The 26318-nt window shown below is 42.6% G+C and overlaps 2 protein-coding genes across 4 annotated transcripts in view; one reads left to right on the top strand and one right to left on the bottom strand.

The window, feature by feature from the left end:
* cunh11orf24 (chromosome unknown C11orf24 homolog) overlaps positions 1–12066 on the bottom strand; it is a 13223-nt gene extending 1157 nt beyond the window's left edge. Inside the window, exons 1-4 of one of the 3 annotated variants that reach the window (XR_011692618.1) lie at positions 10497–12066; positions 7547–7863; positions 838–4767; positions 1–782 (exon numbers count right to left, since the gene is read on the bottom strand). The exon at positions 1–782 is cut by the window's left edge and continues 1157 nt beyond it. Coding sequence is in view for 1 of the 3 variants with exons in the window: in XM_071488835.1 (XP_071344936.1) it covers positions 3740–4767; positions 7547–7724 (1206 nt within the window). In the remaining 2 variants the exon portion in view is untranslated. Of the gene's footprint in view, positions 4768–7546; positions 7864–10496 lie in introns of all 3 variants that reach the window. The other 2 variants (XR_011692619.1, XM_071488835.1) reach the window with 2 other exon arrangements.
* A 1256-nt stretch (positions 12067–13322) lies between these two features.
* On the top strand, positions 13323–16571 carry cox8b (cytochrome c oxidase subunit 8B). The gene is made up of 2 exons (XM_071488856.1): positions 13323–13614; positions 16280–16571. Exons 1-2 carry the CDS (start codon positions 13507–13509, stop codon positions 16370–16372), a joined length of 201 nt encoding a protein of 66 aa, XP_071344957.1. The 5' UTR covers positions 13323–13506; the 3' UTR covers positions 16373–16571.
* Positions 16572–26318: the final 9747 nt, after the last annotated feature.

Raw genomic sequence — 26318 nt, 5'->3', positions numbered from 1 at the left:
CAGTAATACGATATATGAAGAATCTATTTATCATTTACACACCAAGTAACCCAGGAAGTTGTTCTTTAACAGAGACAGACTGTGGATTAATACAGAATACATACAATCCAATAGATTCAAAATAGCTGAGTGTTCAAAAATACATTCATGATGATGAAAAATATAAAATCTAGTGAAATGAACAATCTGGTGTGACCCTGTTCCCATGATCCACATTTAACACTGAACACTTGCTGAAATGTCACCACATCAATGAATAACAATGTCATGTAAGTGAAATCATAAGACTTTTACACAAACAGTCCAGCCTTTGGGAAATACTGCTGCTCTCTGCTGTTAGCCACACTTACATGAGATCACTGTGCGTTTCATTTGATATTGTGCAGGGATCTCCAGGAAGAGACTAGCTTAGCACAAAGTCTTAGCCTAGCTCCATCACGTGAGAAAATACTCACTAGGTTCCCATTCCCTCTTATTCCAGTCTTACAAGACAAGACCCCGTGAGGCTGTTGGTCATTATCTCAGCTGCAATTGCCCTTTGCTGCGTGTCGTCTCCCCAGTACACTGTCTGACTCGTGTGGTCTGTGAACCTATTGTGACCCTGAAGCTGGAAACACATATTTACCATCAGAGTTTCACTATCGGAGTGTTACCTGTAGTTGAGATGATTTTTTTAAAAACCTGCTTTCTGTGACATATATAAATCATCTATTGCCACTAGAGGTCACTGCACTTAATCCTGCAAGTTCCAATTGAGCTGAACCCGTTCTTAGTGCTACAACCTGAACCAGTCCTCCAGCCAGTCCTCTAACCTGAACCAGTCCTCCATCCTCCAACCTGAACCAGTCCTCTAACCTGAACCAGTCCTCCATCCTCCAACCTGAACCAGTCCTCTAACCTGAACCAGTCCTCCATCCTCCAACCTGAACCAGTCCTCCAACCAGTCCTCTGACCTGAACCACTCCTCCATACTCCAACCAGTCCCCCAACCCGAACAACCAACAACCCTCTGAAACGACCCATAGCAGTGTCTCCTGAAATAGCGCCTCTACGGTGGCAGGTGTACCAGACCTCAGTTGTGACGGTTACAAAACAGACACAAACTGTACTGAGAGCAGCGTACCTACCTTTGTCACCATGGTTACTATGTTAACGGTCATGAGTTGGTTATGTTTAGGAAAAGATGGTGGTTTTGGTTAAAATAAGTAATTCCTCATCATTAGACAATCTTTGTTGTCATGGTTACAATAATAACAATGGGAATCGAACATCGCTCTCCTGGGTCATATTCATTCACCCCAACCTCCTCCTGACGTGGACTTTGTCACTCTATAAACTACGTCACCGCACGTTTCCCTTTGCTCCTGTCATCATTACTATGACCACTAGATGTTGCCTAGCAACAATACCTAACTATGGGTCATAATAACCTGCTGACAGAGGACCTATGACCTTGTTTGTTACAGAAACAGTCATCTGTTGTGTTGCTGCTAGCTAAATAAGACAGCTTTGGAAGTGTCTTATTTTGTGCTAAGCTAAGCTAAAAACATCCTGGACCATGTAAGTGATGAACTTCAGCATTTCTCTGACTGTGGCTTTTACAGCAAACAAACCTATTTCCCAAAATGACTGACTGTAAAGAAGTGAAATGAAGAGATGAACAAAAACAACACTGTCACTTCAGTCATGTTTCCTGTGGGCAAACAAAGGTTAATTTAATGAGCAGACCTTTCCTCATTGTGTGGAATAGACTGAAAGAAGCTTCAGTGAAAAGTGATGAGTGATTATTCCCACCAGGCCTCATTCCAAGCTGCTACAGCAGAATTAGTGTGGGTTTGTACAGCTGCTTGTGTAACATACAGGAGTAAGACCTCACTGCTCTGCCTGATGTGAACTCTTTGTCATCACTCATCAAGTCATTTATGTAACTGGGATGGATTGTATTATTTCTCAGTATGAAGTGAATGAAGCAGTTTTTTATCTGTCCGACCCTCGGCCTTAACATCAGCACGGAGCAAAGCAGCTGATATCGAAACAAACCGAGTGGAAGAACATAGCTGCTGCTGGAGCCAATAATTAACAGACTGACAGATGACAAAGAAAACCATTAACTCGATGACTTGACTCAGATGACACAGTGATGTCTCTCTCTAAACCAGACACCACACTGTATACACTTTGGCAGCACCAGGCCACATCAGGAGAAAGTTAATGCAGAGCAATGGAAACCCATCCTGCACTGTGCTCAGCCGACACCAGTACCTGTGTCAAAGTCTAAAACCCTAAAACTTCTGTGGAAGCGTGAGGTTTTTTTCACAGTCGTTAAAGTGTGGACGAGGCCAGTCCGAGCCCTCTCACTCAGGTCGGATCTTTTTCACAGTACACTACTGCTTCTGATGGGACAGGTATTTCTTCAGACAGCTACATTTAAAGGATTAATCAACTGTAATTAATCTGTTGCAGTTTTATCAGTTAAAATGACACTTTACTCACCAGAGTAATTGCATTTTGACAGACAGGAGGTAAATAGTGTCTCCAAATTATCTGAACCTCTTTATTTGGAGGTCAAACTCAAAGACCTCCAGTCAAACATGATAATAATCTCTCATTTGACCCTGATGAAGGCCACAAGCCAAAATGTGTGATCACTTTTTCACACTTTTATCCATCTCTGTGCAGCTTGGAAGTGAAGTTGTGCCAGAAATCCCTCATGACACTGTAAATGTAAAAGCGCTTGTGACCACAGGCAGCAGTGATGTCAGGGTAAACTTCTGCATCACTGCAGTGGGGTCAGAGGTTCACTGGAGCTGTTCCTAGGTCTCAGTGATTAACTCGAGTGCAGTAATACTATATCTGATAGAAATGATGGACAAAGCTACAAGACTGAATTTACGAAAACCCAGAGTGACCCTTAAAAACCTGTGACTGATCCTGAACTCCCAGAGCTCAATGATGATGTTTCTGAATCCAACAGTGAGTCCAGGGTCTGAGTTTGCTTTTACATTTTGAGTGAATTATTCATTTGTGACGTCTTTTTAAGTGGAATAAGTGATTAGAAATTGAAAGTCTCAGACGTAGAATTCACAAATATGCTTTGGTCCTTAACAGGGCCGTCCCCTCTATTCAAAACTCCTCTACTCATTTGAATGTGCAGAAAATGCATTAAGCTATAGAGGCTGCGTTCAAACTAATTTAGGAACAAACTTGAACTCCTTAATGAGCACAAGACCTCTGTGTGACATTCATCTGCCAAGTGACAATTGCTGAAAAAAAGGACAAAACAAACAAAAACCACGTCAGTCTTTTTTCTGCCGTGAGAAACGGAATAGCTCTACTGGAAATGAAACCTCAACTGACAAGGTCATCTGTTGAGCCTAGAGACAGGTCCAGCCACCCTGGAACCAACGACAGCTGGACCGACCAGCAGTGTGGAGGACACTTCACATGTCCTCATAGAACCGGAGTTACATCCAGGTAATAACATTAACATCTAGCAAAAAGGGGACGAAACAAACTCCTCAAACCATCGATGAAAAAGAAGCAAAGGAGAACAAAGCGTTAAGAGGAAACAGATCAGTGACTGCTTCAGAGTCAGGTCAGTGAGCTGGGGCTTGGTTTAGTTCGTTCTTATCTCTCCCCCGACGGCAACAGCGCCACAGGGTCTTCACCTTGTGAATCACAGCACCAGTGCGTTACCATCTCCACAATCTCCATGAGTTGTGCTCAGCCATTTCCACCCTCACACCCCAGAGTCCGTGTACATGCCGTTGATCAGGTAATCCACCTGAGTGTAGTCCTTCCTCCTGTAGCTCTCGTAGGCCTGTGTGACGAACACGGCCACCGTGACCAAGAAGAAGAGGAGGCCAAAGAGCAGGACGGCCAGCAGAGACGCTGTGTCCACCAGCTGCCTGGTCAGAGCACCCCCTGCTACTTCTACCATGGCAACCCTCGTTCCCGAGGCAACTGGCTCATTGCGATTGGCAGAAGTACTGGCACTGGTAGCAATTACAGAAGATGGTGTTGTGGTCTGAGATGGTGGCATCCCAGTACGCAGGGTGTTTGGCTGTGGCGTAGCAGCTGATAATGATGGAGGCGTCTTCTTTGTACCTGTGGTCGTGGTAATGGCAACAGTTGTGGTAGCATTTGTAAGTGTGGTTGTTGCTTTTACTGTTGTTGGAGGATGTGGTGTTGTGGTTGTAGACGATGGTGTTGTTGTGGTTGTTGTGGTTGTGGCTGTTGTTGTTGTTGTTGTGGATGTAGACGATGGTGTTGTTGTGGTTGTTGTGGTTGTGGCTGTTGTTGGTGTTGTTGTGGTTGTTTTTGCTGTTGTGGTTGTAGATGATGTTGTTGTGGTTGACATCACCAGTACAGTGGCTTTGAATAGTGTCCCATCAGGCTGTGCAGTGGTAGAAGTATTAGTACTGGTGCTTGTGGTGGCTCCAGTATGAGCAGCTGGAGGCAAGCCTGTGCTGGTAGAAGGAAGAGGGGCTGTGGGCTGGGGGACTGGTGACACTGGCTGCTGATTGGACGGGGGGGCCGTGGGTTTTGGTGGGATTAAGGATGCTGTGGTAGCAGTTAATTTGTAGCTGGCAGAGGTGTTGGTGTTGGATGAAGTTGAGTTGGGGGAGAACTGGTCCTGGGTCACATTGAGAACTTGACTGGCGTTGTTAGGGTCTGTGACAAAGGACACAGTCTTCTGCACATCACTGGAAGTGGTCCCTGATGAATCCTTAGCTGTTGCATTTTGACTGACACCATCATTACCACCTGGGGAACAACAGACTCCATGAGTGACTAACCTCAAATAAGAAAAAAAAAAAACTTGAGTGAACATCGAGCTGCAGATCAAAATAAAGAAACACTTTTTTTTGTCTCCATATAAAACATCAGACCAGCAGCTGAAAAAACAGGAGGCACCAGAAGGTCAGTCAGAGAGCGCAGACCTCCACCAAGGCTAATGTCAAACAACATACACCAAACTTTAGAGAAAAAAATCAAATTGAAATAGTAAATGATTCAGATCTGTCCCAAAATTTACCCATGACCCCTCCCTCCACAAGTTTGGTGCAAATCGGCTCAGGACTTTATCATTATCTTTATATTATCCTTAGCATTATCCTGCTGACAGGTAAACAAACCAGCAAACATGGGCGACCTTGGCAGAGGTAATAAAACCATCAGCAGTAAACATAAATTATACAGCAGACACATCAGTCTCACTCCACACCCCCACATTTATCTACTGCATCTTCACTCATTTCACATCTGTCATGTTGTGGTGTCTGATTCAGATGGGGGCTCAGTATCTTCTGAGACTCACTGTGTAGCAGGTGGGTCATCGGTGTCAGAACAGTCATATTCAAATATTACACATGAATTCATCCTCAGCTCAGGATTAAACGACTAAAACAATAAACTCGCTTGTGGACTTTAAACACTGTTTAAATAAGACACCGATCAATGAATAATCATTTCTGAGGTTGTGACTGATGATTATGATTATGATGATGATGATGATGTTGATGATGATAACGATGAATGTATTTACAAGAAGAGGATTGACAGACAACCTGAAAACATAAAGCTGGACTAAATATAGTTGAACTGTTGTATTTGAATAGGCTGCATGGATACTGTTATGATCATGTTTACAGGGATATAAATAACCTGGTTATCCTGAAAATAATCGAACACAGGATGAACACCACACCATGTCAACTCAGTTACAGAAGTCACAGCTCTCTCGTACAGCATGGGAAAAACAAAGACTCTTGGACAGGTGATTGAATACTACAGGTGTGAACCTGGTGAGGACACCCATCAGTCAGCAGTCATTTCCCTGTGTGTGGAATCAGATGAACAGTGAATAGGACTTCACTAATAGTTTTTGACTTTGGCGCCCTCTGGTGAGTTCACAGAAGATTTCTACACACATACAGCATACATTTCTCTTATCAACACATTCACAACACTGATGGAAGATGAAACTTGCTGTAAATCTCTCCTTCAGACAAATAAATTCTCTGCTGACTGAAGGGCTCCAGCTGTGGAGACTGCTCAGGCTACATCCACACTACTATGTTTTAGTTTGAAACACGTTTGCTATCTTTTCACCTGCTGTCCACACAACTCCAGAGACCTTCAGCAATGCTGCTGGACCCGTTTTAGTTTAAAACTCCAGGGTTGTGTTGTAGTCTGGACGGACACAAACAGAGACCTTTGGAAACGATGACGTAGACACCACAGTGGCTCCTGATTGGCTCTTATCAGCCTGGACTACCAGTGGTGAAACAACATGGATAATGAATTAAAGTGTTACTGACCTTGTTGTCTTTGCAGCAGCTGTTGTTCAGTTCAGTTCTGTATTTGAACTCTACAACTGTCTTTGCTGTTCCTCCTTCAGAGGATTTACTGCAACTAACCAACTGAGAAGAGACAACCTGCTTCCTATTTACACCAGCTCGCACATGCTCAGTGTAGGTGAATGTACTGTGTTTTCAGGTGTGTTAGTGTGGATGGTTTCTGAATGGGGATAAAACACTTTGTTTTCAAATTAAAATGTATTAGCCTTGGTGAGCATATTTGTGGAGCATGTTTATTATATGTGCACTACCTGAGCACTTTAAAAGCTTTATCTTACATTCAGCAGCTTCCCTGCTCTTGTCTCTGCTGTAAAGGCCTTTGTATTGACAATTTATAGATTAATATTTTGGTAAATTAGCTAATTAGCTTTCTTTGCTGTGTGTGACACTATGGTGCTGTTCAGACCTGGTATTAACATGTGTCTTCAGTGATCCGATCACACGTGGTCAGCTCTGAGTTTGTCTGTTCACACCTGCTTTAACATGTGTCTCCAGTGACCACTTGTGATTGGATCTCACTTCCCCTTTTATATGCAAATAAACAGGTATGTGTTGTTGTTTTTAGCCAATAAGACAGACAGGTCAACTGTCAATGTGCATCTGTGTATGTGTGTGTGTATGTGTGTGTGTGTCTATGAGAGAGAGAGCGAGTGGGAATGCAAAGTTGAGTGAATTAATGTGGTGTTCACAGTTCTCCAGTGAAATCAAGTTTTATCTATTAGAAATAGTGAAATAAAATAAAAAACATTATGAAACTGTGAAGGGACTCATCAGACTGTGTCAGAGGACGCTAGTAGGGGAGGCGGTCGTTCAACATCACCACCTGTGTTCACACTGCTAACAGAATGTGGCCACATGTGGAACTGACCACCTCTGAATGTGGTCTGAGTGACTGGATCTCAAATGTGTCCTGGATGCATTCACACCTGAACTTAGAGCTGTCCATTTGTGATCAGATCACTCAGGAAGGATGTTAATACCAGGTCTGAACAGGGTCTATGACACACTGAAGCTGGATTTATACCTCTGCATTCAGGAGTTACACTGTACACTTGCCGCCTACGCGCACAGGCTTCAAGGTTATGCTTGGGCTGCTCTTGTTTTCTGATGCCAGAGTGAAGATAAAATGAAACAGATTGAATATGTGTTATAGCCACAGCGTGTTTGTCCTGGCTCATACTCACATGCGGTAGAGCAGTTAGCTTGTGCTGCATTGAGCTGGGTTAGAGAGTCAGCTGTAGCTGACACTGGGACGGTTGCAGGTACTCCCGAGGAGGGGGAGTCAGTGAGGAGCAGCAGCAGCCAGAGGAGGTGAAGACACGCCAAAGGTCTCAGCTGGAATGTCAAGGGATGCAGGGACATGGTGGACACACACACACTCACATACACTACCTAAAGCTACACACACATACATATGCACACTCAACAGGTACAGTCACATGCACACAATTGAGGAGGATGGAGACCAGGAGGAAGTGAAAGCAGCATCCACTTTCCAGACCTACAAAAGACAACAACACCAACACAAGCAGGTGTCACAGCAGTTACTGGTTTCAGTACGATTCAGTGAAAATCCACTTGCAGAGACATGAAACTTGCTTGTGAAAGAAAATGCATCAAATCAACACTGAGTCACTTTTACTGTTACTGTCAAAGCTGTGGTGACATGTAATGAAATCACAGATATGTGACTTGAGAGTATGGTATTATTCTGTTTTTTGTTATTAACAATTAGAAAACATGTCAGTCGATGTCAGTGCTCTTTGATTCTCTGCTCTGTCAGTTACATTCAGCCGGACTCCACTGGTTCACAGCTGGGGAATTATTTATTTTCACTATAATTCCATCCATAACTAACACTAGGACAGATTGTGTGACTCTTCAGGTCATGGGTTTCAAACACTTTCTGTAATAAAACATCTAAAAGCTCTAATCGGATGGGCCCGTGGTCTAAGTTGTGTCAGTTTTGGGTCTTTGATGTGAAAAAGTTTGAGAACCATTCAGTATGTGTGTTGTGTATGTATAGTAATGAAGGAATGAAAGAGTTGGTTGTGAGTGTTGTAGATTAGTTTTTACTAACCACACCTATACTTTAATCATGATATCCATGTTCACATATTGTTTCTGTTTGATTTTCACAAGATTTAGCACGCCATGGTCACACGATTTGTTGGATAGTGTAGGTAATCAGCTAAAACATCCTTTATGTCTGGGCCGGTAGTCGCTTTTATCCACAGTGATTTACAAGTGTATTTACTTGACAATATAATCTCAGATCTTAGACTAGTAGAGATAGTTAGAAGATCTGCTGTTGCTCTCTCATGCTTACAGCACCTCCTGGTTAGGGCTGGGTGATATGACCTATAAATAATATTAACAATAATAATAATAATAATAATAATAGATTATTATTATTTATTATTACATAATAATGATAATTATAATAGTGATGACTGGTGAGGTCTGGTTGAGCTACTGTGGAGGTGAGCAACAGGAACCATCCCACCCCCCACCAGGTCATGCTCAGGTCCAGAGGATGGCTGGAAGCTCCATTGTTTTTTCAAAAACCATCTGTAAGATCCAATCTAAACATAGCATAGTAAACATGTAACTGCATATTTGTAGGTCTGAAATAAACTTATGGTTTAAATGATGCAAAACTTTATTCAAACTTCACCACAGGAGCTAGAGCACCAACATAATAACACCAATTACTCAATGCAGTCACTATTAAGTGTAAACAAGGTCCACCACAGGCCAGACATAAGGAAAGACTACAATCTAGTGTCAGAACAGCAGAGGTAGCAGTGCAGTTATCTAACAAGCCTTCAATCTTTAACAGCAAAAAAACTTTACAGTGTTGTGCTGGAAATGAAAAAGTTTATTTCCATGCATTTTTACATTTGCTGGCTACAGTTAGCAGAAGGCTAAACTATTAGCAACATCAAAACAGCTACTCATCACCTGCTTTCATAGCAAATCGATCTACACAACCGACCACTACAACACAGAGCTATAACAGGAAGTGAAGTGAACAGCCTGTTACCTGTCCAGGAGAATTTAAACAACTTCTCTAAATTTCTAAAACGCTTCACTGATATTAGCACATGTCCCTTTGTGGAACAAACAATAGGAATGCTCTCTCTCTCTGAAAAGAGCTGTGATTGGCCAGAGTCTTCCCTCAGGGGTTAGATCTTCTAAAGTCTAGAAACAGAACCAAGAAGAGGTGCAGACGTCTAGTTTGCTCTCAGACCACTTGAATTTTAATAAGCTGAAAGGTGATTGTGGATTTTTGCCCACTTGACAGCACAGAAGTTCTGCCAACCGCAGCTTCAACGGGGATGGATTTCATACAACTTTAGCACAAGACTGTGCATAGCGACCTGCCCTAAAAGTAAACAGGAAGTATTCAAAGGTCATTAACGTTGCATACGTGGAGAGAAGTGGTGGGAGACACGCAAATCAGGCTGCCTGCAGAGTCGGCACTGAAGTTAGGACTGAAACCAGAGAGCCCCAGAACCACACTCCATTCAAAAATTAGCCTGTTTAACACTTCACAGAACATGACTTAAGGGCATCCACTTAAATACCCAACAATACATACTGACACCCGGAGGCAGAGCACTGTGAACCATTTAGAGAGGTTACGAGCTTATCTAAATACTGTGCAGTTGGGTCCTTAGTGTGCTAATACAACACTGAACAGAATATCGAGCTTACAATACGTGTCTGTGAGACACAAAAGAGAACCACAGCACAATAACTCCAACACCGGGCCGAGAGAAAGTCACCAACACTTACATTAGTTCAGACCGGTCCCAAAGTTTAGCTCATATTCGACGAACACAGTAACCGAAACCAACATGTACACAGTTAAAACTCAAACTGCTCATAACGTTAGCTCAGTTAAATTAACGGCGACCGAGAAATGTTAAACAGCTCGTTAACATGTAAACAGCGTGGGTGTGTGATGAGTTAACGTTAAACGGTGTACAGGCATCTCCCCCTCACAATTAACATCCACACTGTAGCCTAGCTAATGCTAAAAAGCCATTTTCTCTTTAGTGGGTTATCTAGTCATCTAATGTAACCGCTAACATGCTAACTACAATTAATGTGATTTCGTAAACTTACCAGCGATCTGCTGTGATAGGTTTATTGAACACAACCAGCACAGACAGGTATCTACGAGGAGCCCAGCACTTCCTGAAGGTGGGAGGTGATGTTCTTCTTCTACACTTGTATTTCTGGCAGCGTGGACTCATCCTCGGTGGATTTCTGCCCTCTGCAGTTCCACCAAAATACAACACGATGAGATTAAACGGCCCGCTCTTGCTGCAGTTTTCTATTAGGAGAGGAAATTAACAGAAATAAATTGATAAAAACGATAAAAAAGATTAAAGTGCATTTCAATTGTAGCAGTAAAAATGGATGTGAAATTTAGAAAAATACCGATGAAATTTGAATCGCAAAATTGATTTGATCAACTTAATTGACTGCTTTAAAATCACCTGCATTTAATCACTCCATTTTTTTTTCAATTATTTTTGTCTCTCTACCCTTGAGGACACCAAATGCAGCCATTAGAAGATGGTAAACTGTAGCAATAAAGAGATGCACATGGTCAGCAACAATACTCTGATAGACTGTGGCATTCAGACCATGAGTGACTGGTGTGATAACAAAACACAGACCAGGCTACGTTTTTCCAGTCCTCAGCTGTCCAGTGGTGCTGAGCCTGTGTTCACTGGTGAGCAGGTCTCTGTTCTGGGTGACAGGACTGGAACCTGATGTGGTCTGTGCTGTTGTAGTCCATGAGTGACCGTAACCTTTCTGTCAGCTCCAACCAGTCTGTCTGTTCTCCTCTGACCTCTGACCTCTCTCAACAATAGAGCTGCTGATCACTGGATGGTTTTGTTATTGGCTCCACTCTGAGTAAAAACTCTAGAGACTGTTGTGTGCAATGTTCCCTCTAATGTTTCATGTGTCTGGGCACACACAAGCTCCCTGAGCACACTGAGGACCATGGTGAGCAACACCAGATGTGCCCGCTGTGTCCACACACCAGTGTCACACCTGATCAACACCTGGGATCATAGCAAGTTACATGGCTTATTAAAAGAATCAAATTACAGCAGTAATTTCCATTCGTTTACTTTTAATATAAGTGATTTGGCCCACTTAAAATGAAATGCACTGTTGTTAGCTAGCTAACTTGCACGGCGCCGCGGCGCGTATGGGAAGGGCACCTACGTAAGCAATGTCAATGCTATGATTGGCTGCGTAGCGTAAGTGAACCGTATCGTCTCATTGGCTGGACATCTGTCACTCACTGTGTTACACTGCAAAAAGTTACAGAAAAAATGTTATCGCTCTAATTAATTTACAGTTTATGTTGAATTTTATTTTATGCGCTGTATAGATTTTCTTGTGCGCTGAGAATGTGTGAGCAGTGCGCGATTGCGCAAGCGCGCAGCTTAGAGGGAACATTGGTTGTGTGTGAACATCCAGGAGATCAGCAGCTTCAGAAACACTCAGATCAGCATCTGACACCAGTCATGTCACAGTCAAAGTCACTGAGATCAATTTTTTTCCTCACTCTGATGTTTGTTGTGAACATGAACTGAAGCTGTTCACCTGGATCTGCAGGATTTATGTGCTGCACTGCTGCCACACGATTGGCTGATTGAATTGTTGCGTAAATAAGCAGGTGAACAAGTGTTCGTGATAAAATGCCAGTGAGAAGGTGTGAGCCTTTAGTCACTGTCCCACAGACACAGGTGATCAGTTTGTGTGATAAGTGAGCACCTCACTGATGATCCACTAGGGGGTGTCATTACCTCAGAGGTACAACTGTACAGCCAACAACATATGTTTACTGCTGCTAATGATCCTACAGCCGCAACATCCTACAGGTGGCACTGTCACCATCTACTACTACAGCTAAATAAACATAAAGGCATTTACATTCTTTATTAAAATGTAAGCCTTGTGGGCGTCCCGCCAGTAGCTCACCAGGTGGACCACATACCATGTACTACGGCCCAGGTTCAAGTCCTTTGCTGGATGTCATTCCCCCTAACTGAAAGTGACACTGACTGAGTAGAATAATGATGATTTCCTCGCTGCTGTAGTGACTGTTGCTAGCTTGACCTTTCTACTTGCTATTTAAAGTGAAGTAAAAAAACATCTACAGATCAGCTGCAGAGATGCTTCATACAGCTGCTTCAGGGGAAATGAATTATGGCTGAAATACTTTTCAGTTGTTCATTTTATCAGTTCCAAAAGAGGTTTATTTTTTCCCCAGCATTTTCCTTGTGACTAGGCCCTGCAGTTATCATTTTGATTATATTTTGGCATGAAGGCATATCATTTTCATCATTGTTTTTAGAAAAGTCTTCTTATACCCAAATCCTTAGCTCGTTAGATCCGCTGCTTCAATGACACAGAGGAATATGTTATTTTCAGTGGCTTTGATGCACGATCAGTTCATTCAGGGCTATTTTTTAAACTGTTGTTCTTATTTTTGTATAAAATAAATAAATAAATGAATAAATCTTTATTGAGGTGAGGTGCGCGGCTATTCAATAAATACCCAGGCCTGACGACGCCTATGGGCGCGTATAATCTGGTGTGTATAGTAGAGCTACTTACACGATTTTATTCATATCACCTCTCAGGATTCATTTCTGTAATCTAACGATAGACTGTATACAAAAAGAATCTAAACTACAATGTGTCTGCAGCTGGCGGAGGCGCGGCAGTGTCCCCGGCAGCTGGCGGTGGGGGAAGCTGTTTCCAGCAGCTGAAGACACCGGGTGAACTGAGGACGCGGTCACGGTGTCATTGACCCGGAGGTGAGACGGCCAATCAAATTCCGACGTAGCTGCGGGCTGACGCGCAGTCTCTCTCTCTCTCTCTCTCTCTCTCTCTCCCTCTCTCTCTCTCTCACACACACACTCTCTCTCTCTGACACACACACACACACACACACACACACACAGACGCGCACACACATTGCGCCTGGTGGCTCGTAGAGAAAAACTGAAAGTAGGGCTATCGGTGTCAGTGTGGATAGAGCCGCTGGTTGTGTTGTCCCCGTCCTCCACCAGTCCTTCGGGCCAAGCAGCACCAAACCGTCGCCATGCCTCTGCCCACCGTGTCCCGGTTGTTCAGGAGCGCGCTGAGGACTCAGCTGGTCTCCGTGGCCAATGTGTCGTCCAAACCTGCCAAACACAATGTCACTGCAGGGGTGAGTTCATGTTCCCTCTACTGAACTAACATGACCTCAGCAGGTAGCCTGCTCTCATCCGACACAGGCAGCAGGTATTCCCGCAACAGGCTCCACAGCGGCCCCCGGCAGTGCTCATTGTTCCGCGGGACAGCGCATCTTGGCCCGGTGTGACGGAGCAGACCCTGACTGTCCCTCAACTGCGTCCAACTTTACAGATGACTACTTCTCCCATTACACATATATTATTCATCGACACAAAATGTTGATTATAATTATAATTATTATTATTTTACCTGTATAATGTATATAAATGTATAACTTATCAAACGAATTTATTTTTAACACCTTCGATAAGTGCGTCAGTATCTCGCCATTATTCCGCCTTATTCCAACACGTACACCTCTCTGCCAGCCCAGACATTAAGAACAAGACTACATCTATCTATATATCTACGTCACATTACCCACAGCCGAACACAACTCAGTGTTTTATTTCACAATATTTTAGACAGCGCTGCAGGAGTTTCATACTGTTTATGTAACTGTAAGTGTAATAGTGTGTAATCGCTGTGTGAACATGTGCCCTGTTGAGCCTCTGCCAAGTTACTGACCTTGCTGCTGATCAAAGTCAGACAGAGCTGACCTGAACCGATTTAAAATCCAAGATTATTAATGGTTGTGTTCAGGGATGACGATATATTTGTGCTCAGTGTGACACATTATGAGTCGCAGGGATGATTAATGATTGCTCGGTTTTATTTAGCTCAGCAGGCTCAGAGAGGGGACGGCTTAATAATAAATCAAGGGCATTTCTATGGAACTTTAACACAACACAGATAAAGTTACAAATTCAACTCACTTAGTCTTAAAAGTGAGAACCATTGGTCAGCTGTTACATTTCTTAGTTTCCCCAAGTTAAAACTAGAAAACAAAAGTGATCAGAAACCTCATTAATGCTTCACACTTCCTATGTGTGCCAGCAGTTATACATGAACTTTTACATATTCATTATTGCTAAATGTGTTTTTACTTTGTGACTGTTTTCTTGGAGTTTGTATTTTGTGAACCATTGTAATAGTGAGTGTTCCTGTTGTTTCAGGTACATAATCAGTTGATATCAGCATGGATTTGTTCACTTAGATCATTTAAGCTGAGCGAAAATGCTGACTTCTGAGGTGAAAGCTCAGTTTAATCCTCACCACAGTTCACTTTGGTTATTCTTTTATCAGACACTTCCTGGTCTACAGCAGGAAGTCTTACAGTAACCTCACAGTATACTGTTCTTCACTGATATACAGTCAGACTGATATGTGATATTTATGACTAAAATGTTTTCACACAAACATCTCGAGGTTGAAAAATATTATCTGAGATGATTTTATTCCACAGTGGGATCTAACAACATAAAAACCAGAGCTGATATACACACAGTATATGTTTTAAAGGTACCCTGTGAAGTGGCTGTTTACATTCAGTGTTTCTCATGTTGCGTGTATCGTAACAAACATGTTGAATGCATTTTCTTCCTCATGAAACATTTGCAAAGACGATTTGTGATGTGTTCTTGTCTGGGAGATACAAGCTGGGGACCTGCTGCTCCATAGTGCCACCAGTGGACAAAAACTCCACAGTGTATCTTTGAGATTGTCCTCCTGTAATAAATGAGGTCATGGGTCGTCTGTCAGCAGGTTACTATGACCCATCGTTAGGTTTTGTTGCTAGGCGACGTCTAGTGGTCGTGGTAATTATGACAGGAGCAAAGGGAAAATTAAGGTGACATATTTTATTATTCCCATGTGAACATAGAAGTTTATGTTGTTTCTATTACCCATGACTGTTTGTTGTTATGATTGTAACCATGACAACAAAGGTCGTCTAATGATGAAGTACTTATTTTAACCCAAATCACCATCTTTTCCTAAACCTAACCAAGCCATGAACATTATTATAGTAACTATGGTGATGAAGGTAGGTATGCTACTCTCACAGGTTGTTATTGTAACCATGACAACCAAGGTCGTATCAGAGGTTTGAAAAAAAAAAAGACCTGTACAGTTGTTCAGGTTGGAGGACTGGTTGGTACCTGTAAGCCCAGAGCACATGACACAGTGGTGACCTATCTGCTGAGCTCTGAGTGATGCATCTGTCTTTGTTTCTGTCTGAGGGACTCAAGATTTGTTTCCCTGCTGCTACTTTCCTTCACTCCTCCATTTAGAGCACTAACCAAACCAATCGTGGTCCTGATGCAGCTTTAACTTTAACATAAATTTTTGCTTGTACTCAGAATGATTGGGGTTTGGAGTCCTGACATGGGCAGGCCTTAAATCAGCAGGGTTGTTTTTAGATTGGATCCATACAGAGAAGTTTTTGTTGTTGTTGTTGTGTTTTCTGCCAAAGACGAAAGCATCCTTCTACTTTTTATGACCAGATCTGGATGTGAGTCTGGAAAACAGCAAACACTATTCTGAGTGCCAGAATAAAGCATCACAGAGGAGGAATGTTTGCTGGTGATCATCATTAACCTGCTTAAATATAACAGAGACAGGATGAAAACATTATATGTGCCTGGACAGATGGGACTATGTGTGTGCACTATATTTACCATTCTTTATTCATTATTATTATTAGTCTCATATGATCTTAAGTAATATGAGTTCAATCTCTTGGTGTCCTTGTCCTGCAGGAACAAGCAATTGCTATGACAACCCTGATGGTGGCCATCCTGGGTCCCTCCAGCTGGATTCTGGCTCACCTGGAGGACTACAAGAAGAAGTAGAAGAGGGGGAGCAGAGTATCAGTCTGGTCCAGATGAGGATCAGTCGATCCCAGCCTCCCTCAAGGTCTCTGCTGCTGAGATGAGAGCTCATTTGTTTTGCCTCCAACTTGTTCCTGCACTTCTGACCTGTGATAATGTACACCTGTGCACCTGTCAGCCTCTTACTAATAAACACACATTCAGTGTATAGAAAACAGGGCTCAGTGTGAGTGATGTTTGATTGCTTTGATTTTGGTCCTGACTAAAATGACACTGATAAAGAACACAGTGCTGCAGCTACAGAGTCCAAAGTGACATCTTCAAATGCCTTTTGTCCGACCAGCAGTCCCAAAGCCAAAGACCTTCAGCCTACAATGATATGAATCAGAGACAAGCAGCAAATCCTTGGACTGAGAGGCTGGAGCCAGAGAATGTCTGATTGTTTTGTCCCCTGAAAGACTGATAACCTCAAATATTCAGTCATTCATTCATTATCCATACCACTTATTGTTATAGGGTCGTGGGGGGCTGCAGCCAATCCCAGCTGACATCGGTCCCAGCTGGCCGGCAGGTTCGAGCCCTGAGCCTTCTATTACTCCAAATAGTTGAGGATTAATTTTCCACCAATTAACTAATGGATTAATCATCTAATTGTTTCCACACTGAAGGCATAATATGTCAGAAACAAACAGTGTAGTATGATCATTATACAAAACATGCCCACTCAATGCAGTAGTATTTTGATGGGTGTGATATTAAATGTTTTTTGTCATGTTACATTCAGAAGGGTTTCAGTGGGTTTTAGTTTGCATTACAGCACATTTATTATTGATACCTCCATTTGTTGGTTGTGTAAGTGAAAAAAAGCTTGCGCGCTAATAACATGGGTGGGTTATTACAGGTATAAAAGAAAGGAGGAGACAATAAACACTTTATTTTACAGCTCTGTCATTTCCTAATCATTTGGCATTAACTGTTGGGGAAACAGGAATTCAATCATTATGCTTTTGAATTGGATGCTTGCCTGTAGTCAAATTTCACATTATTGCATATTGAACAGACCTATCGCACGTTTATGAAAAGGCTTACCAGGTTACACTGGTAAAAATAACTTTATTTACTCTCTATGTGATATCAAAAGTTTTTTTTTCCTCAAACCTTGTCTTAGGATTTAAAAAAAAAAAGACAGAGTAATAAATTAGGATATTAATGTATCAGACAGTTTACATGATCATTTCTATACAGGTTTTTATCTACACACATGAGCATGACTATGCAGACATGAAAACATCCCCTTGGACTCTTGGATGGACCTTTCTCAATATTTCATATCATGATCATCATGATCATGGTCAAGAAATGAATCAATAATATGGATTAAATGTCAGACTGAGCTGGATGGTGAAGTGACCACACAGATCATCAGTATCACACCAAGCTCATCTAAAATTTTAGCTCGGTTCCAAAACCTGTTGGCACCATAGACTGTAAACAAAAAAAACATGTTTGATATTTTAGATATTTTAGATTCTTCCATTGACCTTGATGGCAGCTTTGCATTATATTAACATTACCATAAGCAGCTTTATTAGGTTACTTAGTGAAATTTCTTGCCTTCTTAACGTGTTGAGACCATTAGTTGTGTTGTTCAATTCAATTCAATTCAATTTTATTTGTATAGCGCCAAATCATAATCTACATTATCTCAAGGTACTTTACAGGGTAAGGCTGAGACCTTACTTTGTTACAGAGAAAAACCCAACAGTTCCCACAAAGAGCAAGCGCTTGGTGACAGGGGGGAGGAAAAACTCCCTTTAACAGGAAGAAACCTCCAACAGAACCGGGCTCAGGGTACATAAAGTAATCGAGAAAGAGAGAGAGAGAGAGAGAGAGAGAGAGAGAGAGAGAGCCCAGTGAATCATGGGAATCCCCCAGCAGTCTAGCTCTATAGCAGCATAACTAAGGGATGGGTCAGGACATACCTGAGCCAGCCCTAACTATAAGCTTTACTAAACAGGACAGTTTTAAGCCTGATCTTAAAAGTAGAGAGGGGGTCTGCCTCCTGAACCCACACTGGGAGCTGGTTCCACAGGAGAGGAGCCTGATAGCTGAAGGTTCTGCCCCCCATTCTACTCTTACAAACTCTGGGAACCACAAGTTGACCTGCATTTAGAGAGCGAAGTGTCCTATTGGGAAAATAGGGAACTATGTGCTCTTCAAGGTAACAAATACATGAACTAGCTTTTCAGCATCCTTTAGACACAGAATGGGTCTGATTTTAGCAATATTGCACAGGTGGAAGAAGGCTGTCCTAGAGACTTGCTTTATATGTGAAGTAAAGGACAAGTCCTGGTCAAAAATGACACTAAGGTTTCTGACTGTAGCACTGGAGGCCAAGGTAATGTCATCCAGAGTCAGTATATTATCACATCGTGTATCTCTGAGGTGTTTTGGGCCAATTACAAGTTTAAGAGTAAGAGATTACTGGTCATCCAGATTTTTATGTCCTTAAGACACACCTGAAGCTTGGCTACCTGGTTAGTCTCACCTGGCTTCATGGATAAGTACAGCTGGGTGTCATCTGCGTAACAATGGAAATTCATCTGGTGCCTCCTAATAATGTTTCCTAGAGGAAACATATACAGAGTGAAAAGTATTGGTCCTAGCACAGAACATTGTGGAACTCCATGACTGACTGTAGTGATGATAGAAGAGTCATTATTAACATGAACAAACTGGAGTCTATCTGACAGATATGACTTAAACCAGCTTAGTGTGGTTCCTTTAATGCCGACCATATGTTCTAGTCTCTGTAATAGAATCTTATGATCGATGGTGTCAAATGCAGCACTAAGATCTAGTAGGACAAGTATAGAGACAAGTCCATTGTCTGAGGCTATGAGGAGATCATTGGTAACCTTAACCAGAGCTGTTTCTGTGCTATGATGGACTCTAAAACCTGACTGAAAATCTTCAAACAAACCATTCCTGTGCAGATAATCACATAACTGATTTGCAACGACCTTCTCAAGGATTTTGGAAATAAAGTGGAGGTTGGATATAGGTCTATAATTGGCTAAAACATCTGGATCAAGAGTAGGCTTTTTAAGTAGAAGTTTAATTACTGCAACTTTAAAAGCCTGCGGTACATAACCAGTTGATAAAGATAAGTTAATCAGACTTGATATAGAGGTGTCGATTAAAGGAAAAACTTCTTTGAGCAGCCTTGTTGGAACGGGGTCAAGAAGACAAGTCGATGGTTTAGATGAAGAAACTGTTGAAGTGAGCTCAGAGAGATCTACAGGAGAGAAACAGTCAAAACATAAGCCAGTTACAGTTGACTCTGAGGCTGCTGAACTGGACAGTACATCTGAGCCGGCTGTGGGGAGGAGATGGTGAATTTTTTCTCTAACAGAGACAATTTTATTTGTAAAGAAGCTCATAAAGTCATTACAACTGAGGGCTAAAGGTATAGATGGGTCAACAGAGCTGTGGCTGTCTGTCAGCCTGGCTACAGTGCTGAACAGAAACCTGGGATTATTCTTGTTTTCTTCTATCAATCATGAATAATAGGATGTTCTGGCTTTACGGAGGCTTTTTTTATACGCCAATAGGCTGTCTTTCCAAGCCTTTAGAGATTCTTCCAGGTTAGTAGAACGCCACCTTCTTTCTAGCTTCCTTGAATTTTGCATTAAAGCTTGTGTTTCTGAGTTGTACCATGGAGCTAGCCTTCTCTGACTCACCACCTTCTTCCTCAGAGGGGCCACAGTATCTAGAGTTGCACGCAGTGAGGCTACAGTACTGTCAACAAGATCATCAACCTGTGTGGATGTGAAGTTAAGAGAGCTGTTCCCTACTGTATTGATACATGGCAGTGGGCTAAGTACTGATGGGATCCTTTCTTTAAATTTGCTAACGGTATTGTCAGAGAGACACCTGCTGTTATGGACTTTTTTTCCCAGATGCTGTGTAGTCCATGACTGAAAACTCAAATGTTAACAGATAATGGTCAGATAAAAGAGGGTTTTGGGGAGAAACTGTTAGATATTCAATGTCAATCCCATAAGTTAGAACCAGATCAAGGGTATGGTTAAAAGAGTGAGTGGGTTCATTAACATGCTGAGAGAAGCCAATTGAGTCTAATAATGAATTAAATGCAATACTCAGGCTGTCACTTTCAACATCTACATGAATGTTAAAATCACCCACCATGATAACTTTATCTGTGCTGAGAACTAACTCAGATAAAAAATCTGAGAACTCAGATAAGAACTCAGAGTAAGGGGCAGGTGGATGATATACAGTAACTAGTAGGACTGGTTTTTGTGTTTTCCAGTTTGGGTGAGACAGACTAAGAATAAGGCTTTCAAATGAATTATGATTAACCTTAGGCTTAGGATGTATTAATAAATTGGAGTGATAAATGGCTGCCACCCCTCCTCCTTGGCCTGTGCTGGCTACATGAGGGACTCCTGGGAGCAGTGGAGGGTCGTGTGCCTGCCGATTCTTTCCGTTGAGGACATAGAAGATCTTTATATATTCAGAATTGTGATATCAGGCTTTCTGCTGATTGGATTAGGCATTGCCCTGGTGTATCGGAAAATTCGGAAGACGGTGACAGCAGTCCAAATCCCCACACTGCCCGACATAATTGATGGAGTGAGTAAAGCTGTAAGCACTCAGACTGTGATTGTGAACCGCAACTTGGGAACCACCTTGGAAGGAGCTGTCAACACCCTGTCTGTGGTAATAGACAGAGCTGTTAACGCTCAGACTGTGGTCATAAATTGCAACATGGGTCACATCTTGGAGAAGCTTTCAGCTTTGGAAAGGAGAATGGATGAAGATGACCAGAATGGACAAACAGAGGCCGCCTCCTTCACCCCGACCGGCCCAGGCGGCAGGTCTCTGTCTGAGCAGGTTCGCGCTCGACTGCTCGACACGAAGGAAGAGGCGGGCCTGGCGCAGACACACCGTGGTGGCCTCCCCGACTGAGACGTCCGACAAGAGACCCCCAATGACTGTCAATGAGTTCCCCCTATCCCCTATCAACCAAAACCAGGTCAAAACACCAGGGCTGCCTCGGGATGCAGACGGGCTCGAACAAGGACCGGCTACACGTCAAGCACCCACCTCTAGATTCCACCAGTACCTGTGAGACCTGCCAGCTGACCCCAACCTCCACTCCAAGGAAAAAAGGCAGAAGCTGCTGACTCTACTGAAATATGACTGCTCGCCCCAACCCAAACAATCATAATCTAATCTGCGTTCCGGCCCCCGCAGCACCAGCCTTGGCCAAGGCCGGTGCTGGAACAACTCCCCCACGAGATCGCTGCAGTGAGACGCTTCTACAACCCCCCCCTCCTCCACGGACACCTGTTGATTGTTGACTCCGTCCGGGACCCGATCAAGGATGTCTCCATGGCAACTTGCTGTGTTATCGCGATGACACCCTGCGAACTGAGGCACTGATTGTGAACTAGACGAAGCGACTCTCCAGGCCTATGCACACACACACATTCACGGACACCTCTCACATGTACATATGCAACTCACCCCAACCCCCAACCCCATCCCACGCCTTCGCCGCTTCCTCCCATCCAGTGCGGCGGGCGGGGTCCGATGGTGGCGCCTTAATGGCAGCGGCTGCGGCTGGCTGCCTGTCTGCACTGGAATCACCTCCTCCCCCCTTTCCCCCCTCCCCAGAGCAAGTTGTCTTGAGTCATTGTGTTGTAAAATGCGTTTATATATGCTTATGTTGCTGAGGTTTTTTTTCCCAAATCCCACACTGTACACCCCCCCACCCCCCCCCAGGAGTATAGTTTGGGTTCTGTTATTTTTTTCTCCTCTCCTCTCCACTTGTTCCATTCCCCCCCCCCCTTTTTAATGGCGCCGCAGATGGCTGCCTCTGTGTTTTGGTGCGCTCTGCACCAATCACAAGAAAAAATTCCTTGTACGTGAAAACATACTTGGCAATAAACCTGATTCTGATTCTGATTCTGATTCTGATTCTGATTCAAGGAATATGAACGTTAACATGAGTGGGGGGTGTTGATTGAACATATTCATCCTGCTGCAGCCAGGTTTCAGTCAGACAGAGCAGATCTCGATGATGATCAGTTATCAGATCACTGACTAGTAGAGAGTTAGATGAGAGTGATCTGATGTTTAATAATCCACATTTAATTTTCCTGTTATTTGGCTCTGGAATAGTGGTTGTGTTCATTTTTATTAGGTTTTCATGTCTAACTCCTTCTCTGTTCACTTTTGATTTATTACATTTAAATTTAGATGGTCGGGGGACAGACACAGTTTTTAGGGGGTGAATGGCAGCGACTGCTCTAAGAGAGGAGCAGAGAAGAGTGTAAGACTGCAACTCTGCCTCCTGGTCTCATAGTGTGTCATAGTAGTGTTGGTGTACAGTAAATAGGCCAATTTGACAACTTCATACTATGTCCATATCCATATTATGTCAAGAACTGTTCAGCAAAGTAAAGAGAAACAATGTCCATCATTAATTTAAGACATGAAGCTCAGTCAGAACTTTGAATGCATCTTCAAGTGCAGCTGCAAAAGCCACCAAACACTCTGATGAAACTGGCTCCCATGAGGACCACCCCAGGACAGGAAGATAAGGACTGACCTCTGCTGCAGAGGAGAAGTTTTGCTGCTGACGCTGTTGGCAATTTATTAAAAATTGAAGGTGCACTGAACCAGCATCACAGACACACAATTCTTCAGCGACATGCTATCCCATCTGGTTTGATCTCAGTGGGACCATCATTTGATTTTCAGCAGGCCAGTGACCCTGAACACACCCCCAGGCTCTATAAGGTCTATTTAACCAAGAAGGAGAGTGAAGAAGTGCTGCATCACATGACCTGGCCTCCACAGTCACCTGACCTAAACCCAGCTGAGATGGTTTGGGATGAGTTGGCGCACAGAGTGAGAGAAAAGCAGCCAGCAAGGGCTCAACATATATGAGAACTTCAAGACTGTTGGAAACCATCCAGGTGATGACCTGATGAAGCTGGTGGAGAGAATGAAGAGTGAGCAGAGCTGTGATCAGAGCAGTCAGAGGTTACTGTGAAGAATCTGAAGTCTAAAACATTTGAACAATAGTTTTAATGATGTGTTAAGTTTGTGACATGCAGCCACATATTCAGATTGCTCCAACACAATCTGTTGCTTTTCACTGTCATGAATCAAAAATCGTATTCCTTTAAGTATTATAAATTATAATTGTCAGATTTTAAGAGGAAGTACATCTCTGGCTTTACCTCAGCTGCAGTGCCAGGACTTGTTTCTCTGTGGTTGGACTCTGGTCACTGAGTCTGTCTTGGCTTTGTATCTCTCACAGTGAAGATTCACTCTGCCAGTTTACATTCATGGTTTTAGGGCCACATGACCACTAAGTTTGATTTTCAGTTTGTTTCCTCGTAAGTAGTTTAAATAAAATCAACTCAGCTGAACAATTTCATTCTCTACTGGGCCTAGTGTTATAAATGTCTAATATACAGTATAGTCCACAGAGTTGGCAGATTGATATAGAGTAACAGTCTGAAGGAGGAAACCTTTCATAATGTTTCATATGACCAGTGTAAGAGTCCAGAGCTGCTCTCATTCTGCAGCCTCACATGTCACTGTCTAAAAATAAAGCATGTGAAGAGCTTTGCTCCAGAACAGCAGCAATACACAGCTAACATTCACAGGTTTGACTGAACACCACAAAATACACAATCTAACCTTTTTATCATTTTTTTTATCATCTCATGTCATTTATTGAGCAGACTGTTCAGTATTTGCTATGCATTTTATTTCCCAACATGAATGTTTGAATTCTATTACAAGAGTTTCTCTGGCTGAAATACAGTTCTGGTGATAAAATACTGAATCATTTTTATATTTAGTTGGGCTAAAAGGAGTCTTATTTAAACATATAAAGTTTAAAATTATACTGGAATTAGCTTATTAAACATATATAGTGTTTAAAGCTGTTGAGCAGGCCCTCGCACTGTTGCTGGTGCCGAGAACAAAGGAGCAAGTGAAACACATCCATCCAGAAATTATCACTGTCATCATGAGTTTGCATGTTCTCCCTGTGTCTGCGTGGGTCAGCTTCCTCCCACAGTCCAAAGACATGCATGTTAGGTTAATAGGTAACTCTAAATTGCCCATATGTGTGACTGGTTGTTTGTCTCTATATGTCAGCCCTGTGATAGACTGGCGACCTGTCCATCAGACGAACTGTGAGAAACCCTGAAAGGCAAGTGAAATTTCTTTCTTTCCAGGATCATCTTCTTGTTACTTAGCCCACTGCCATTTATCAATGCAGTAGGGAACAGCTCTCTTAACTTCACAGCCACACAGGTTGATGATTTTGTTGATAGTACTGTAGCCTCACTGCGTGCAACTCTAGATACTGTGGCCCCTCTGAGGAAGAAGGTAGTGAGTCAGAGAAGGCTAGCTCCATGGTACAACTCAGAAACACAAGCTTTAAAGCAAAATTCAAGGAAGCTAGAAAGAAGGTGGCGTTCTACTAACCTGGATGAATCTTTAAAGGCTTGGAAAGACAGCCTATTGGCGTATAAAAAAAGCCTCCGTAAAGCCAGAACATCCTATTATTCATCATTGATAGAAGAAAACAAGAATAATCCCAGGTTTCTGCTCAGCACTGTAGCCAGGCTGACAGACAGCCACAGCTCTGTTGACCCATCTATACCTTTAGCCCTCAGTTGTAATGACTTTACGAGCTTCTTTACAGATAAAATTGTCTCTGTTAGAGAAAAAATTCACCATCTCCTCCCCACAGCTGGTTCAGATGTACTGTCCAGTTCAGCAGCCTCAGAGTCAACTGTAACTGGCTTATATTTTGACTGTTTCTCTCCTGTACATCTCCCTGAGCTCACTTCAACAGTTTATTTATCTAAACCATCATCCTGTCTTCTTGACCCCGTTCCAACAAGGTTGTTCAAAGAGGTTTTTCCTTTACTTGACACCTCTATATTAAGTCTGATTAACTTATCTTTATCAACTGGTTATGTACCGCAGGCTTTTAAAGTTGCAGTAATTAAACCTCTACTTAAAAAGCCTACTCTTGATCCTGATGTTTTAGCCAATTATAGACCTATATCCAACCTCCACTTTATTTCCAAAATCCTTGAGAGGGTCGTTGCAAGCCAGTTATGTGATTACTTGCACAGGAATGGTTTGTTTGAAGACTTTCAGTCAGGTTTTAGAGTCCATCATAGCACAGAAACAGCTCTGGTTAAGGTTACCAATGATCTCCTCATAGCCTCAGACAATGGACTTGTCTCTGTACTTGTCCTACTAGATCTTAGTGCTGCATTTGACACCATCGATCATAAGATTTTATTACAGAGACTAGAACATATGGTCGGCATCAAAGGAACCACACTAAGCTGGTTTAAGTCATATCTGTCAGATAGACTCCAGTTTGTTCATGTTAACAATGACTCCTCTATCATCACAGAAGTCAGTCATGGAGTTCCACAAGGTTCTGTGCTAGGACCAATACTTTTCACTCTATATATGCTTCCTCTAGGAAACATTATTAGGAGGCACCAGATGAATTTCCATTGTTACGCAGATGACACCCAGCTGTACTTATCCATGAAGCCAGGTGAGACTAACCAGGTAGCCAAGCTTCAGGTCTGTCTTAAGGACATAAAAACCTGGATGACCAGTAATTTCTTACTCTTAAACTCAGACAAAACTGAAGTTATTGTAATTGGCCCAAAACACCTCAGAGATACACTATGTGATAATATACTGACTCTGGATGACATCACCTTGGCCTCCAGTGCTACAGTCAGAAACCTTGGTGTCATTTTTGACCAGGACTTGTCCTTTACTCCACATATAAAGCAAGTCTCTAGGACAGCCTTCTTCCACCTGCGCAATATTGCTAAAATCAGACCCATTCTATGTCTAAAGGATGCTGAAA

The sequence above is a fragment of the Trachinotus anak genome, unplaced genomic scaffold (assembly GCF_046630095.1).
Source record: "Trachinotus anak isolate AG129_WGS33_773 ecotype Australia unplaced genomic scaffold, CSIRO_AGI_Tana_v1 ptg000002l, whole genome shotgun sequence".
Classification (NCBI taxonomy): domain Eukaryota; kingdom Metazoa; phylum Chordata; class Actinopteri; order Carangiformes; family Carangidae; genus Trachinotus; species Trachinotus anak.
Note: the sequence above shows the minus strand (reverse complement) of the source record. Positions and strands in the feature narration are given on the sequence as shown.